This window comes from Bubalus kerabau, chromosome 12, assembly GCF_029407905.1.
Source record: "Bubalus kerabau isolate K-KA32 ecotype Philippines breed swamp buffalo chromosome 12, PCC_UOA_SB_1v2, whole genome shotgun sequence".
Classification (NCBI taxonomy): Eukaryota; Metazoa; Chordata; class Mammalia; order Artiodactyla; family Bovidae; genus Bubalus; species Bubalus kerabau.
This window is the reverse complement of record NC_073635.1, coordinates 53,380,119-53,392,483: the sequence shown is the minus strand read 5'-3', so window position 1 is coordinate 53,392,483 and position 12,365 is coordinate 53,380,119. Positions and strand designations below refer to the sequence as shown.

Below are 12,365 nucleotides of genomic sequence, written 5' to 3'. Positions count from 1 at the left end.
AATTTCACATACAATTTAAGGATTAGATGTAAGGTGATGTGGGGGTCCTTTTTTTAGGAGGATGATAAAGGTAAATTATTATTTGATAGGTTAAGAGCACAAATTGTCATTTTGGGGGTTAACCACTAAAAGAAGAGCAAAGGAGGATTAGGGTATAATTTTCAACCTAACAGGAGACAAAGGTAGAATGAAAAAACGATCTAAAGGAAGACAAAAATGGGGGAGAAGGAATAGATGTAACAAACAAAGCTCATTAAGAAGGTGATAGAAAAAAAAAAGGTGATAGATTTCTATCTAAATATGTCAGTAATATTTTATATTCAATGGCTTAAATGATCAAGTTCAAGGACAAAGACTTTCATTAAAGGTTCTAAAAAATACTGAACTGTATGCTGTTTAACCTGATAATAAAAGTTTGAAAGCAAAGGTTTAAAAATATATATCATACAAACACTAAAAGAAATATGTAGCTATTTAAGATCTGAAAAATAGATTTTTAAGACATTTTAAAAAAAGATACAGAAGACTAGTTCAAAGATAACAGGTTCACTTTGCCAGGAAGATGAAAGATACTAAGTATGTACACACCAAATCATGTGGCATAAGAAGACATACAGCAAAATCTGACAGAACTCCAAAGAGTATATAGATAATCCACCAATAAAGAGGTTTAATCATGCTTTTGGAAGTAGACAAAACACAAGATCAGATTTTAAAAACATGACTTGACTAGACTCCAGGCCCCAGTGACTTTACCACTAAGATTTATCACATATGTAAGGGAGAAATAACTCCAATATTAAACAAATCCTCCCAGCTACAAAAACACAAAGTACTCCCCAACTCATTTTATGAGACTAACACCATCTTCATTCCAAAACTTAGTAGGGACAGTTTGAGAAAGAAAAATTATAAAACAATTTTATTCCAAAAGTTGGACAAAACTTCTAAATATTAGTAAATCAAATTAATCTATTTTAAAAAAGAATAATGCATTATGACCAAGTTGGATTTATCTCAATAATTCAAGGTTGATTCAACATTAAAAAATCCATCATAAAGTCATCACATTAATAGATTAAATGAGATAATCACATGCCAATGCTCTGTGGCAACCTAGAGGGGTGGGATGGGGAGGCAAGTGGGAGGGAGGTTTAGAAGGAAGAGGATGCGTGTATCTCTGTGGCAGATTCATGGTGTTATATAGCAGAAATCATTACAATATTGTAAGCTAACTATCCTCCAATTAAAAATAAACTTAAAAAAACTGAGAATCACATTTTAATATATGCAGGAAGTTTGTTAAAATTCACATTCTTTTATGATAAACAGCTATCAGCAAATTTGAAACCTAATGGTAAAACCAGAAAGCTTTTCAATTAGCAGAAAGATGGTTATCTGTTATCATTTGTATGTAACACTTCACTGAAGATCACAGGCAAGATATAGGAAAGAAAGAAATCTAATATTCATACATTTGACTGTGTATATGAAGAGTCTAAATATAAATTAATATAACTTACATACGTTTAAGGTGGTTGAATAAAACATTTGAAACCAACCATTAGGAATGAAATTTTTAAAATATCATAAGTATAACATCACATAAAAAAGTATCACACACCTAGAAATTAACCTTGCAAAAGGCATTTCAGTCCTCTGGGGAGAACCTGCATATTTTTATTGAGATTAAAGAATACCTCAGTCCATAAAAGAAGAGGTAGACCATGTTTGAGGATTTTAAAATTCAATATGTAAACAGTCAATTTCCAACACATTGAATTATAATTTCAATGCAATCCCATCAAAATTCCAACAGGGTGTTTTTCTGGCTAGTTTATTTAAAAATACATATGGAAATGCAAAGGAACAAGAATATCCATGACACTCGTGAAGGAAAAGGTAGCAAAAATACTCTAGTTAGCAAAACCTAAGTGTAAGGCTGTTTTGTGCTTAGTTGCTCAGTCACGTCATACTCTCTGCGGCTCCAGTGACTGTGGCCGACCAGGCTCCTCTGTCCATGGGATTCTCCAGGCAAGAACACTGGAGTGTATTGCCATTTCCTTCTCCAGGGGATCTTCCCAACCCAGTGATTGAACCTGTTTCTTGCATTGGCAGGCAGATTCTTTACCACAGAGCCATGACTGAAGCCTGTTATGTAGCAATAGCTAACTAGTACACATGTCAGCTGGGCTAGATTGGCTGAGTTCACTCAGCATCACAGTTCCCTTCTGTGTTGGAAAACTGAGCTTCTCAGGACCCCTTCTGTGTGCGTTCTGGTTTATTACCCAGTGTGAGGACTGCACATGAGATACAGGGTGTCCGTGAGCTCAGCCACAGGACCATGGTTTCAAACCTTCCCCACCCACAGCTTCCTCATCTCTGTTGGAGGAACTCCATCCTTCTAGTGGCCAGCCCAAACACCTGGAGTTTTTCTTCTGGTTTCTAACAGTACATCCAATCCACAAAGACATCCTGATAGCTACCGTTTTAAAAGGTAGCCTGAATCTGACCATTTTATCTCCTCCATTACTATCCTGCTGGCCTAGCTCATCATCTCTCTTGCCTAAACTGAACAGTTCATTTTTACGCATCTCCATTTCTTAGTCTGTTCCCATCAAATACGAGTGATACCTTTAAAAGGTCAAATCATGAACGCTGCTGCTCAAAACCATGAACAGCTCCCGTTCCAGAGTAGAGTCAAAGCCTTGTTGTGGCCCACATGCCCTCCACAGGCCTTCCCCTCTCTCCTTTCTGACCTCATCTCTACTGCTTCCCTTGTGTTCCTTCTGCCTGCAGCCACATTGGCCTCTCTGCTCTTCCTCAGACATCCCAGACGGATGTACACTGTCCTAAGCCTTCGCCTAGGTGGCTTCCTCCTTTCCAGCAGCTCTTCTCACAGATGGCTCTTCAAACCACCTAGAGGGCCCCTAGAGGGTCAACAGGTCTGGGGTGAGCTTAAAGATCTGCATTTCTAGTAAGTTTCCAAGAAATGCTAATTCTAATGCTGCTAGTGTGAGGACCACGTTTTGAGAAGCTGTACCTTAGGGCCTCTGTTGATGTAATACATTAAATTCTCTTGTATGCATCTAGAATAAATGTTCTATACCACCCTAGGGAGAACTGCGAAAATGACCACCAACATTATTTTGTGTCCAGTAGAATTCCAGGTGAACGAGGCTGTGAAATAGCTTTAAGGTGGACCCTCCATCTCTAAGTCTTTGTTCAGGTGTCAACTTCTCAGTGAGATCTACCCAGATGACCCCACTTAATAGTGTGATCTCTCCCCATCTCCACTCTCTCAACTCCCCTGATGTTCAGCTCCTTTTCCTCTTTTGCCATAGCACTGAAGACCTAATGTATTGCAATCTACTTACTTGTATGTGGTTTAGTGTCTGTCTCCTAACTGGAATGTAAATTCCAAGGTGCGGGGATCTTTGGTTTTTATTGCAAGGGCTGAACACTCTTTTGAATATAAATGAAATATTTGATTTGCAAATGAGTTGAATTCTTTCATCTTCTCAGCAGAATATAAACTCATTTTTTATTAAATGTACTGACTTGACTACATATGTTCACAGAAGAGTGCAGTAGTGGTAAAAACAGACTTCTGAGATCAGATACACCTGGATTCAAAAGTCAGCTTCACTGTTTTTCTCCATGGAGCTATGGGAAAAAAAGCACACTTTTTAAAAATAAAAATCTCAAATAACTTCAGAAAAACTCTATTTTAAAACTTAACAATAAAGCCTTTACCTAACCTTCCCATAGCACCTTCTGGCAAGAAGTTTTCCAATATATATCAAATAAAGTGTAGACTAATAACACCTTGCTGTTTCACTGACATTGAGAAAGTACTTCAAGTTCAACCCCCATAAAATATTGGCATCTCCACTGACAGTATTCATCCAGGAATGGGTTTCTGGTTCTTTGGGTTCTAGTGACCTTCCTACATGGGACCCAAACCCCACTACAGAACTAAAATCTCACATATCTTATCCCGAGCATTTGAGAGAAAAGAGTTGCTTACAAAGGTGAATACTCTGCCTACCCACTTTAGGTCTGACCGACCTGTACAAGAGCATCGCAACGCTTTCATGATTGCGGTGAAACATAGGTGTGGGGTTGGTATCATTTATGCTGCACATTCATGCGTGACCTGATATTGCCGAAATAGTCTTTATTTCTGAACATTCCAAAACAGCGGTGTACACAGTAACAAATATTAAGTCATATCCCGTAAGAAAGCATTCATTAGTGCAAATGGATTTTGTAAAAGGTCTATCAAAAAGATTTATTTGCTTTAAAATGCATTCATTTCCAGAAGCATTGTTAATAAAACGTTACAGTTTCATCCTCTGTAAAAGTATTGAAAATCAATTGTGGTACAGTAGCAAACATTGCAGGTATTAAGTGCAATGAGCTCATGATGCCATTATAAATATGAAAGCCAGGAATGACAATAAGTTAACAATGAAAACAACAAGACCCATTTCACGCTGCTGTCTGGCTGTCTCCTTGCAATGCTTCAGCTTACATTGTGCTCATTCAACAGAAAATTATGTCTCAATTGTGTGATGGATTTTTGCTGATATATCCCTAGAGCTAAAAAAATAGTACCTTACCACAAAAATATTTTTATGGCACAAAATTTAAGTTGTTCCATAGTGGTTCACATAGGTGTAAAAAGAAATAGGCACAAAAAATAAAATTCCTGTAAACTATAAAAAAGTAAATTTCAAAGCATACGTTATATAACCTAGTTGTAAATATGCAATGTATTAAAATACAGAACATGTAATGGGAAGATGTTTAGAACATGTAAGTAAATTGAAACAGGTTAAAAAAAAGAAACAAAAACCTCAGATGGCAAAGAAAGCATTATGGATACACCTCAATTCTCTCAAGAAGGATTCAGGTACATTATCAGGTCTACAAAAACGTCCTAGCTCTCAGTGTCACAATACTGCAGCCGCGGATCTGTGAACGTTGCAGTATCTCAGGCAAATATTTAAGTGCAATAATTAGTCTCTGGCGATTGGTCCACTGAAAAACAATGCAGTAAATGTGTTAAAATGCAGAAGGGAAAGAATATCCTGACACCCGCTGTTACCCAGCCAGCTGGGTAACACGACCCTCATTTCCAGTTCTTTCCCACTCCTCAAGGGTACAGAAAACTGCATCAGTAGCAACCGTCTCTCCAGTTTCCATCCCTCAGCGTGCTGAGTGAAGACAGAGGCTTTGGAGGCTGAAGGAAACTGTGAAAGGATTAAAAAAGGAAATGGCTTGTAAGTAAGCCCACAAGTCGTCGCTCTCGCTGGTCTCCCCGCCCCCACCCCAGCAGTGCCAGCGTGCTGGCACTTTCCCATGAGTGCCTTGGGGTTCTGGCCACAACATGCCCATCTGCAGGAAAACCCAGTTCCCAGCACGAGTGTTGTATGTGCACAGGCAGATGTGCAACCTAAGTGGAAAACGACCAATATCCTTAAGTGTAGTAAGAGCATTTTAAAACCAGAGAGAAAGATAAACATGACAGAAGAATGGCCTGAAAATATCAGTGGTTGCTTCACTGAAAATTTCTTCATGTAATTCTATTTGTATTCAATCTTTTTTTTTTAATTTTATTTTATTTTTAAACTTTACATAATTGTATTTGTATTCAATCTTACAGATAATCAAGAGATTTGCCTATTATGTTGGCAGTGAATTTTTAAAAAGTGTTAAAACCAATGTTTGCCTAAGTTTGGGGAACCAGACCCTCTATCTGGCAATGACAGCCTATCCAGGAGATTAGTTCAAAGACAGACATCCAAGGACAAATGTACTGTCCACAGGTAACCTATGCATCAAACAATGTGATTCTATTCAGTCATGAATGAAACACAGCCCTGCACTGAACTAACACGCACGAAAGTGATTTCTATCTGGATAGTAAGATTATTTACTTTTGTTTTGCAATAGTTTCTAAATTTGCTTTTGATCTGAGCACCTATTACGCATCAGAAAATAAAAACTATACATACCTCATGCATAAATAGAAAAATTTCTTGTTTCCACATCCTTTGCAAACTGTCACCATGGTTGCCCTCCCTCTCCTCCTCCAAATACTAATTTCTTGTAAGAGTTGTATGTATTTACTGCCTCCACTGTCACATCATCTAATTTGTCAACTCACTTTTATGGAATTGTTTTTTAACCATAAAACACTCCAGCAGATCCACTTCAGAAAGGACACAACATGACTGTGAGCTCATTGAACACGTGCCCGGCAAGCAATGTGGAATTTAAAAAATTCTATCTGGAACATACCAAAGTTCCCAACATAAGCTAATAAACCCCAGCTAAACATCACTTTGAGCGACTGGACTGAACTGAACTGAAACGTCACTAAGATGCTTTTTAAATCATGACTGTGGGAGGAGGGTGTGTTGTGTACATGCCTAACATCATTTGTACCCATTCTGATTAAAAAAAGAAAAAGATTGAAAAATATTGAATCCAGAGGCAGGAGGTCACGAGTCAGTCCACAAAGGGAAGAGTAACCGACCATGGTTAGACAGAGGAAACGTCAGGGTGGTGCCTGGGGCGGTTTCTAACTGCAGACCACGAACAGGGCTATAAGGAAGAACGGACCAAGGCTCTCACCTTCTGACAGGCTGTGCAATTTTGCTTCGAGGCAGGTTACTCCCATTTATTGCCAGTGAAGGTCTTGGAAGTGCGCTGCGGCCCATGATGCCGGAAGCTGCAGCTTTGGTTGGGGTGGGGATCCCCGTGTTGGAGTATAACTGTAAGCTGTTGGATAAGGGCGCGTTACTGCTGCCCTGGACGGTTGGGCTCACGTAGGCCGTGGCTTTAAGAGGCTGCCGCACTGATGCTGGGAAATGTCCCACGCTGTGGATCCTGTGCTGGAGCTGTCCTGGGGACGGAACTAGGAGGAAAGAGAACATGTGCACGTTCACCACTGTCTGCACCTGTGTCGTGCTCAAAGACGCTGATGCTGTCCGAAAGGGTTTTAAATGTACGTATGAAGGTATCTACATACTGGGCCCAGTGTCTTCTGAAACACAATATACATCAAGTGTTATCGTTTAGCAGCTAAGTTGTGCTAATCCAACTCTTGGCAACCCCATGGACTGTAGCACGCCAGGCTAAAGGCACCCAAACGTTAAGCCTAGAACGAAATGAAACTGTGACATGAACACACTCATGTAACCATATCCACATCAGGACAGCAAACACTGCCGGCGCTTCAGCAGCTTCTCACGTATCCTCTCCCAGTCAACACGCCCAACTGACTGTTACTTTCACTTTTATCACCACAGATTTGTTATTCCTATTTTGATCTTCATGTAAATGGAATTACAGAGTATGTTCTCTTCCGTGACTGGCTTCTTTGACTCAACAGTTTTTGAGATGTACCCATATATTTGCATTGCTGTGTGGTATTCCACGGAATGCATGTTAAAATCCATTCTCCTGATGATGCAAAGCTTGGTTACTTCCAAGTCTGGGGTTTTATGAACATTCTTGAATATGCATTGGTGTTCAGATGTATTATATTACAAGTATATTCCAAATTTATAACTATTAGGATAAATGAAGTTATCAAAGCTGCTGAACAGAACATCAAAATAGAAAAAAATCAGTTGTATTTCTAAATTATCAGTGAACTCAAATTTGAAAAAATGCTACTTATAAAAGCATTTTTAAGATAAAATACTTAGGAATAAACTTAACTACAGCTGTATTAAACCTCTATACAGGAAGCTACAAAACTTTGACAGATAAGATCTAAGTAAATGAGGGGATATTCCATGTTAATGAATTAGAAAACTAATATTGTTAAGATACCAATTCTAAAATTTATCTACAGATTAAATGAAATTTCAAAAAGTATATCATTTGAAATGAAACTCCAGAAGAGTTATTTCAGGAAGGCAGTCCTATTAGTCCCATTAACTCTCCTACACACAAGACAGATAACTACATTGAGTTTAAAAAGAAACAACAGAGAAACTAGTCAAGATTAATAGACACAATCCTAATTTTACAAATGAGAAAATAAGGATCAGAAAGGATACACAGTTTCCCATGCATTTATGACTAAGAAAACACCCAGACTCGAGCTGTTGCCTGCAAATCTAGTGTCTTCCTTCTGGAGTTGCCTCTCCAACCTTCTCTGTTCACTTTGTTCACTCCAGAAGGCACACCAGTCCAGAACTAGCTCTTCATGAAACAAACACATGATGTTTATATACACGCATGATGTATAAAGGATATTTGCTTAGGGATCAAAGTCAACGAGAACAGAGTCCTGAGATCTGAAACAAGTTCACGACTGACCCTCTCTTACACATTAACACTCAAGTTCTTTTGTTTTCTCTCATTATTATGCTTGAGTTACACACAATGATTTTTCTGTTTTCTTCATTTCTTTATGTTTATTAATTGCAATTCTTCTATAAAGAAGAATTTCCCCTCTTCTCCATTTATTCAATTAAGTATGAAGCTATGATTATTTAATCTATGGGTTATAATCTTTTAATACAATCATTTATTCTGTGGCTCAATCTGTCGCAGGTTTGGTCTCTGGTAGTTTCATCAAGCTGTTTCCTGTATCCTTTTGACATGCTCTCATCATTTTTTCAGGACTTCCATCAAGCCTTTCCATTGTTTGTAGGGTATGTTCTATTCTGGGTTACTTACATTTTTCTGGCACTCAAACTGTGCTACTGATCCACACCGAATTAGAGTTCACAAAAACTCCTCACCATCACCCTGTTTGCTACTGTCACGACTGTATTTTCCCCTTCTATGTTTATACTGTTGACTTTTATACTCAAGCACAGAACTTCTATCTCAGTTAAATTTCATCATGATGTATTTGGCCATCTGCCCTAACCTCCTGACATAAAATTAGAAAGCAGTCCTCAGTTTCCCACCATTAGTTCCTAGGCCATCTTCTGTGTCTTTACACAAGCCTTTAATTCAAATATTAACAGATGAAGCCCTAAGATCCAGCCCTACAGCGTTCATTTATACATTTGTTCAAACATCTCCTGAGAGCTCAATGTGCCCAGCAGCAAGTCAGGTGCTGGGGACAGAAAGTCAGATGAACTATGGTCCACGCCCATACAGTAAGCTAGTATGGAAGATGAACATAACGACAATACAGTGTGACACAATGAATGACACAAGCAGCAACCAAACACCTGACCCATTCTCAACAGGTGGAGGAACCTGGGGTAGTTTATCAGGGGCACCAAGGAGTCTGCTGGGTGGAAACCTAAGACATCTGGTTGATGGTGCTCGGCCACACACTTGGCCTTCCAGGTCTGGGAACATCAATACTGGGCCTGCGGCCTTGAATCTGCCTCCCAGGGGTCAGTCTTGGACTTAACCCTGACTACCCATACAGGTCGGAGAAGGCAATGGCACCCCACTCCAGCATGCTTGCCTGGAAAATCCCATGGACGGAGGAGCCTGGTGAGCTGCAGTCCATGGGGTCGCTAAGAGTCAGACACGACTGAGCGACTTCACTTTCATTTTCACTTTCATGCACTGGAGAAGGAAATGGCAACCCACTCCAGTGTTCTTGCCTGGAGAATCCCAGGGACGGGGGAGCCTGGTGGGCTGCCGTCTATGGGGTCGCACAGAGTTGGACACGACCGAAGCGACTTAGCAGCAGCAGCAGCAACCCATACAGGCAGCATTAGTGGGGGGTAGGGAACCTGGAGCCAAGACATCCCAACACAAAATGAGAACACAAAAATGCTAGACTGTACTCTCACCACGCTCCTCATCACTGGGTAAAACATTCAGAGAATGAAAGACTGTGGGCAAACTGCAATGAAGTAGGCAAATCCTACTCTTCAGTCACACTAGAACTTCATTTGCTCCGGGAAAGCTATGGACTGATGCAAAACCAGACCACGGTAAGAGCTGCACAGAATAGCTGTGCTTTCCTCTGAGTAAACATATCAAGTGCACAGCTAGAAAGAGGCAGGACCGCACAGAAAACATTTTTGTATGATGAGTAGAGAGATCAATCACCATTCAGGGCTTCTACTTCTATCCTTAGGTATAAAGGCTAACATACAATTTGCTAATTATTAATTGGTAACATATAATTTGCTAATTATTAACAGGCACTGGTGAAAATACTTAATGGTGAAATACAAAATAAAAGTCAAAAGGATAACTTTCTCTGTAGTGTTCAGAGAAAGAAAGAAAAATGAAATAGTAAGATATTTTCCTAATGGTGTTATAACTAACTGAAAATTACCAAAAAATCTGTCATACTTACTACAAGACTGTATTCTTGAAATTCCATTTGCAGCTCCATGCAAGCTTGAGTCAAAACTCTGACTATTCCGCACGGTGACTGGAGAATTCCCATTGCTACTAACAGTCGTTGTACTTGGCATCCGAGCCAGGTTAGGCATACTTCTTCGGAGCTTGTCTAGAAAAGTATTTTACTGTGTTAAAAAAAATCACTACATTTATGCTGATTAACATACTAGATTTCAAAAGTAAATACAAAGAGAAATCATATTTTGTTCAATGACAAACAAATTATCATATGTGTTATGAACTCTAAGAAGCTAACTGATTACCCCTCGTATAGGGAGACACTTATTATCTTCAGAAAGGCTCCACCAAACAAACAGCTAATGGAAAGCAATTTTTCTTTAAAAAAAGGGAGGGATTAGCTAGTCAATTAGCTGTCTGTTCTTAGATAAAATTATATCGAAATGAGGTTAGACAATAATCTTACAGCCGTGAACATTAAAAAAAAACCTAGAAATTGTTACATGTTAGTTAAAAAAAACACCTAGAGGTGTCAAACCAACTATTACTGAAACTTTTGGTAGAACATCAAAAAGGAAGAAATTCTTAAAATTCTAACTTGAGGTGTTTTGAGATAGCCACTCATCACATCAACATGATCACATTAACTTCTGGAAAGTTTTAAGGGTCATGAGTATGCCACCAAACCTTTGGAGACTTCAGACACTTCCCTTTCTTTTTCTTGCTGAACACACCTTCTACCACCAAGAGGCAGCAGAGAGTAAGCCACACACAGACCTCGATGAATTTTAATTCAGCCATGAAGCAACTTAGCACGTATGCACACACAAGGCTGTAGTTCTACAACGTAGACAGCTTTCTCTTTATTAATACCACGCCCGCCAAGCCAACGTATATGTATCAGGTCATTCAAGCTCAGAAAACAGATATATTTGAATACTAAGCAAAAACCCATTCAAGGACAAACCTGATTCCTTTTTCTCTCCTTCACAGACACAGCTCCATCTACATCACTTAGATCCCTGAAGTCACCTAATCTAAAAAGGGGTGTTAGCTTCCAAGCTTCACCTCCCTTCTTCCTCCTCAACTCCAAGTCCTGTCAATTCTGCCTCATAAATATTTAACACATCTCCCTCTACCATCCTAGCACAGACCTCTTGATCTGTCATCCACATTTTCACAGAAACGTCTTAACGGGTTTCTGTGCACCCTGTCTGTTCCTCCCCACCTTCCATATAGCTGGGGACTTCCAGCCACTTCCTAAAACCCTCCAATCACTCCTCTTCCCCTTCTTCTGAAAGCCCAAGCTCCTGGGCTGAGCAAAGACCCTTCAAAGGTGTGGTCCCTGCAGACCTCTACACCCTCACCTCCTGCTGCCCCTGCCTCACAGCCTGCTCGCCAACCAGAGTGAACCACAGGGTTTCCAAATACTTCACATGTCCCTGCATCCGTGAGCATGCTAGTCCTTCCTCTTGGACACCATTCCTCATTTTAGGACTAAATGAATAAACGCATATTTATGCTATACAGTGGGCTTCCCTTATGACTCAGCTGGTAAAGAATGTGCCTGCAATGTGGGAGACCTGGTTCGATCCCTGTGTTGTGAAGAGTCCCTGGAGAAGGGAACGGCTACCCACTCCCCATTCTGACCTGGAAAATTTCACGGACTGTATAGTGCATGGGGTCGCAAAGAGTCAGACACTGCTGAGCAACTTTCACTCACTCATAGTATACAATGTGTTAGGCGAGTTTCCAACTCTCAGTGGGATTATAGTCTAGACCATTGTTTCTCAATCTATTCTTCTATTATCCATCTTTAGGGATCCATTAAGGAATAAAGGCAGCAGCCAGTTACCCACCAAACATCTAAAGCTAACCTTCCCGTCAATACAGGTCCTCAGGCTAACACCACCATGTCGCTGATCGCCCTCCTCCCCCGCCAAATCCTAAAAATTACAGTTAGCAAATGTTCTGTAAGATTTAATCATTTATCATGCCTAGCAAACTACTCAAAATACAGTAGTCCCTCCCTTTCTTAACAGCAGGTGATACGT

At 39.8% G+C, this 12,365-nt stretch overlaps 1 protein-coding gene across 13 annotated transcripts in view; it reads right to left on the bottom strand.

The window, feature by feature from the left end:
* Window positions 1-643: 643 nt before the first annotated feature.
* SLAIN1 (SLAIN motif family member 1) overlaps window positions 644-12,365 on the bottom strand; it is a 60,397-nt gene continuing 48,675 nt past the window's right edge. For 11 of the 13 annotated variants that reach the window (XM_055542724.1, XM_055542728.1, XM_055542725.1 and 8 more), the window contains 3 exons: window positions 10,307-10,462; window positions 6,646-6,928; window positions 4,161-5,258 (listed from right to left, as the gene is read on the bottom strand). In XM_055542724.1, the coding sequence (XP_055398699.1) occupies window positions 5,183-5,258; window positions 6,646-6,928; window positions 10,307-10,462 (515 nt within the window). In that variant the 3' untranslated portion in view covers window positions 4,161-5,182. Of the gene's footprint in view, window positions 3,667-4,160; window positions 5,259-6,645; window positions 6,929-10,306; window positions 10,463-12,365 lie in introns of those variants that run through there. The other 2 variants (XM_055542718.1, XM_055542719.1) reach the window with 2 other exon arrangements.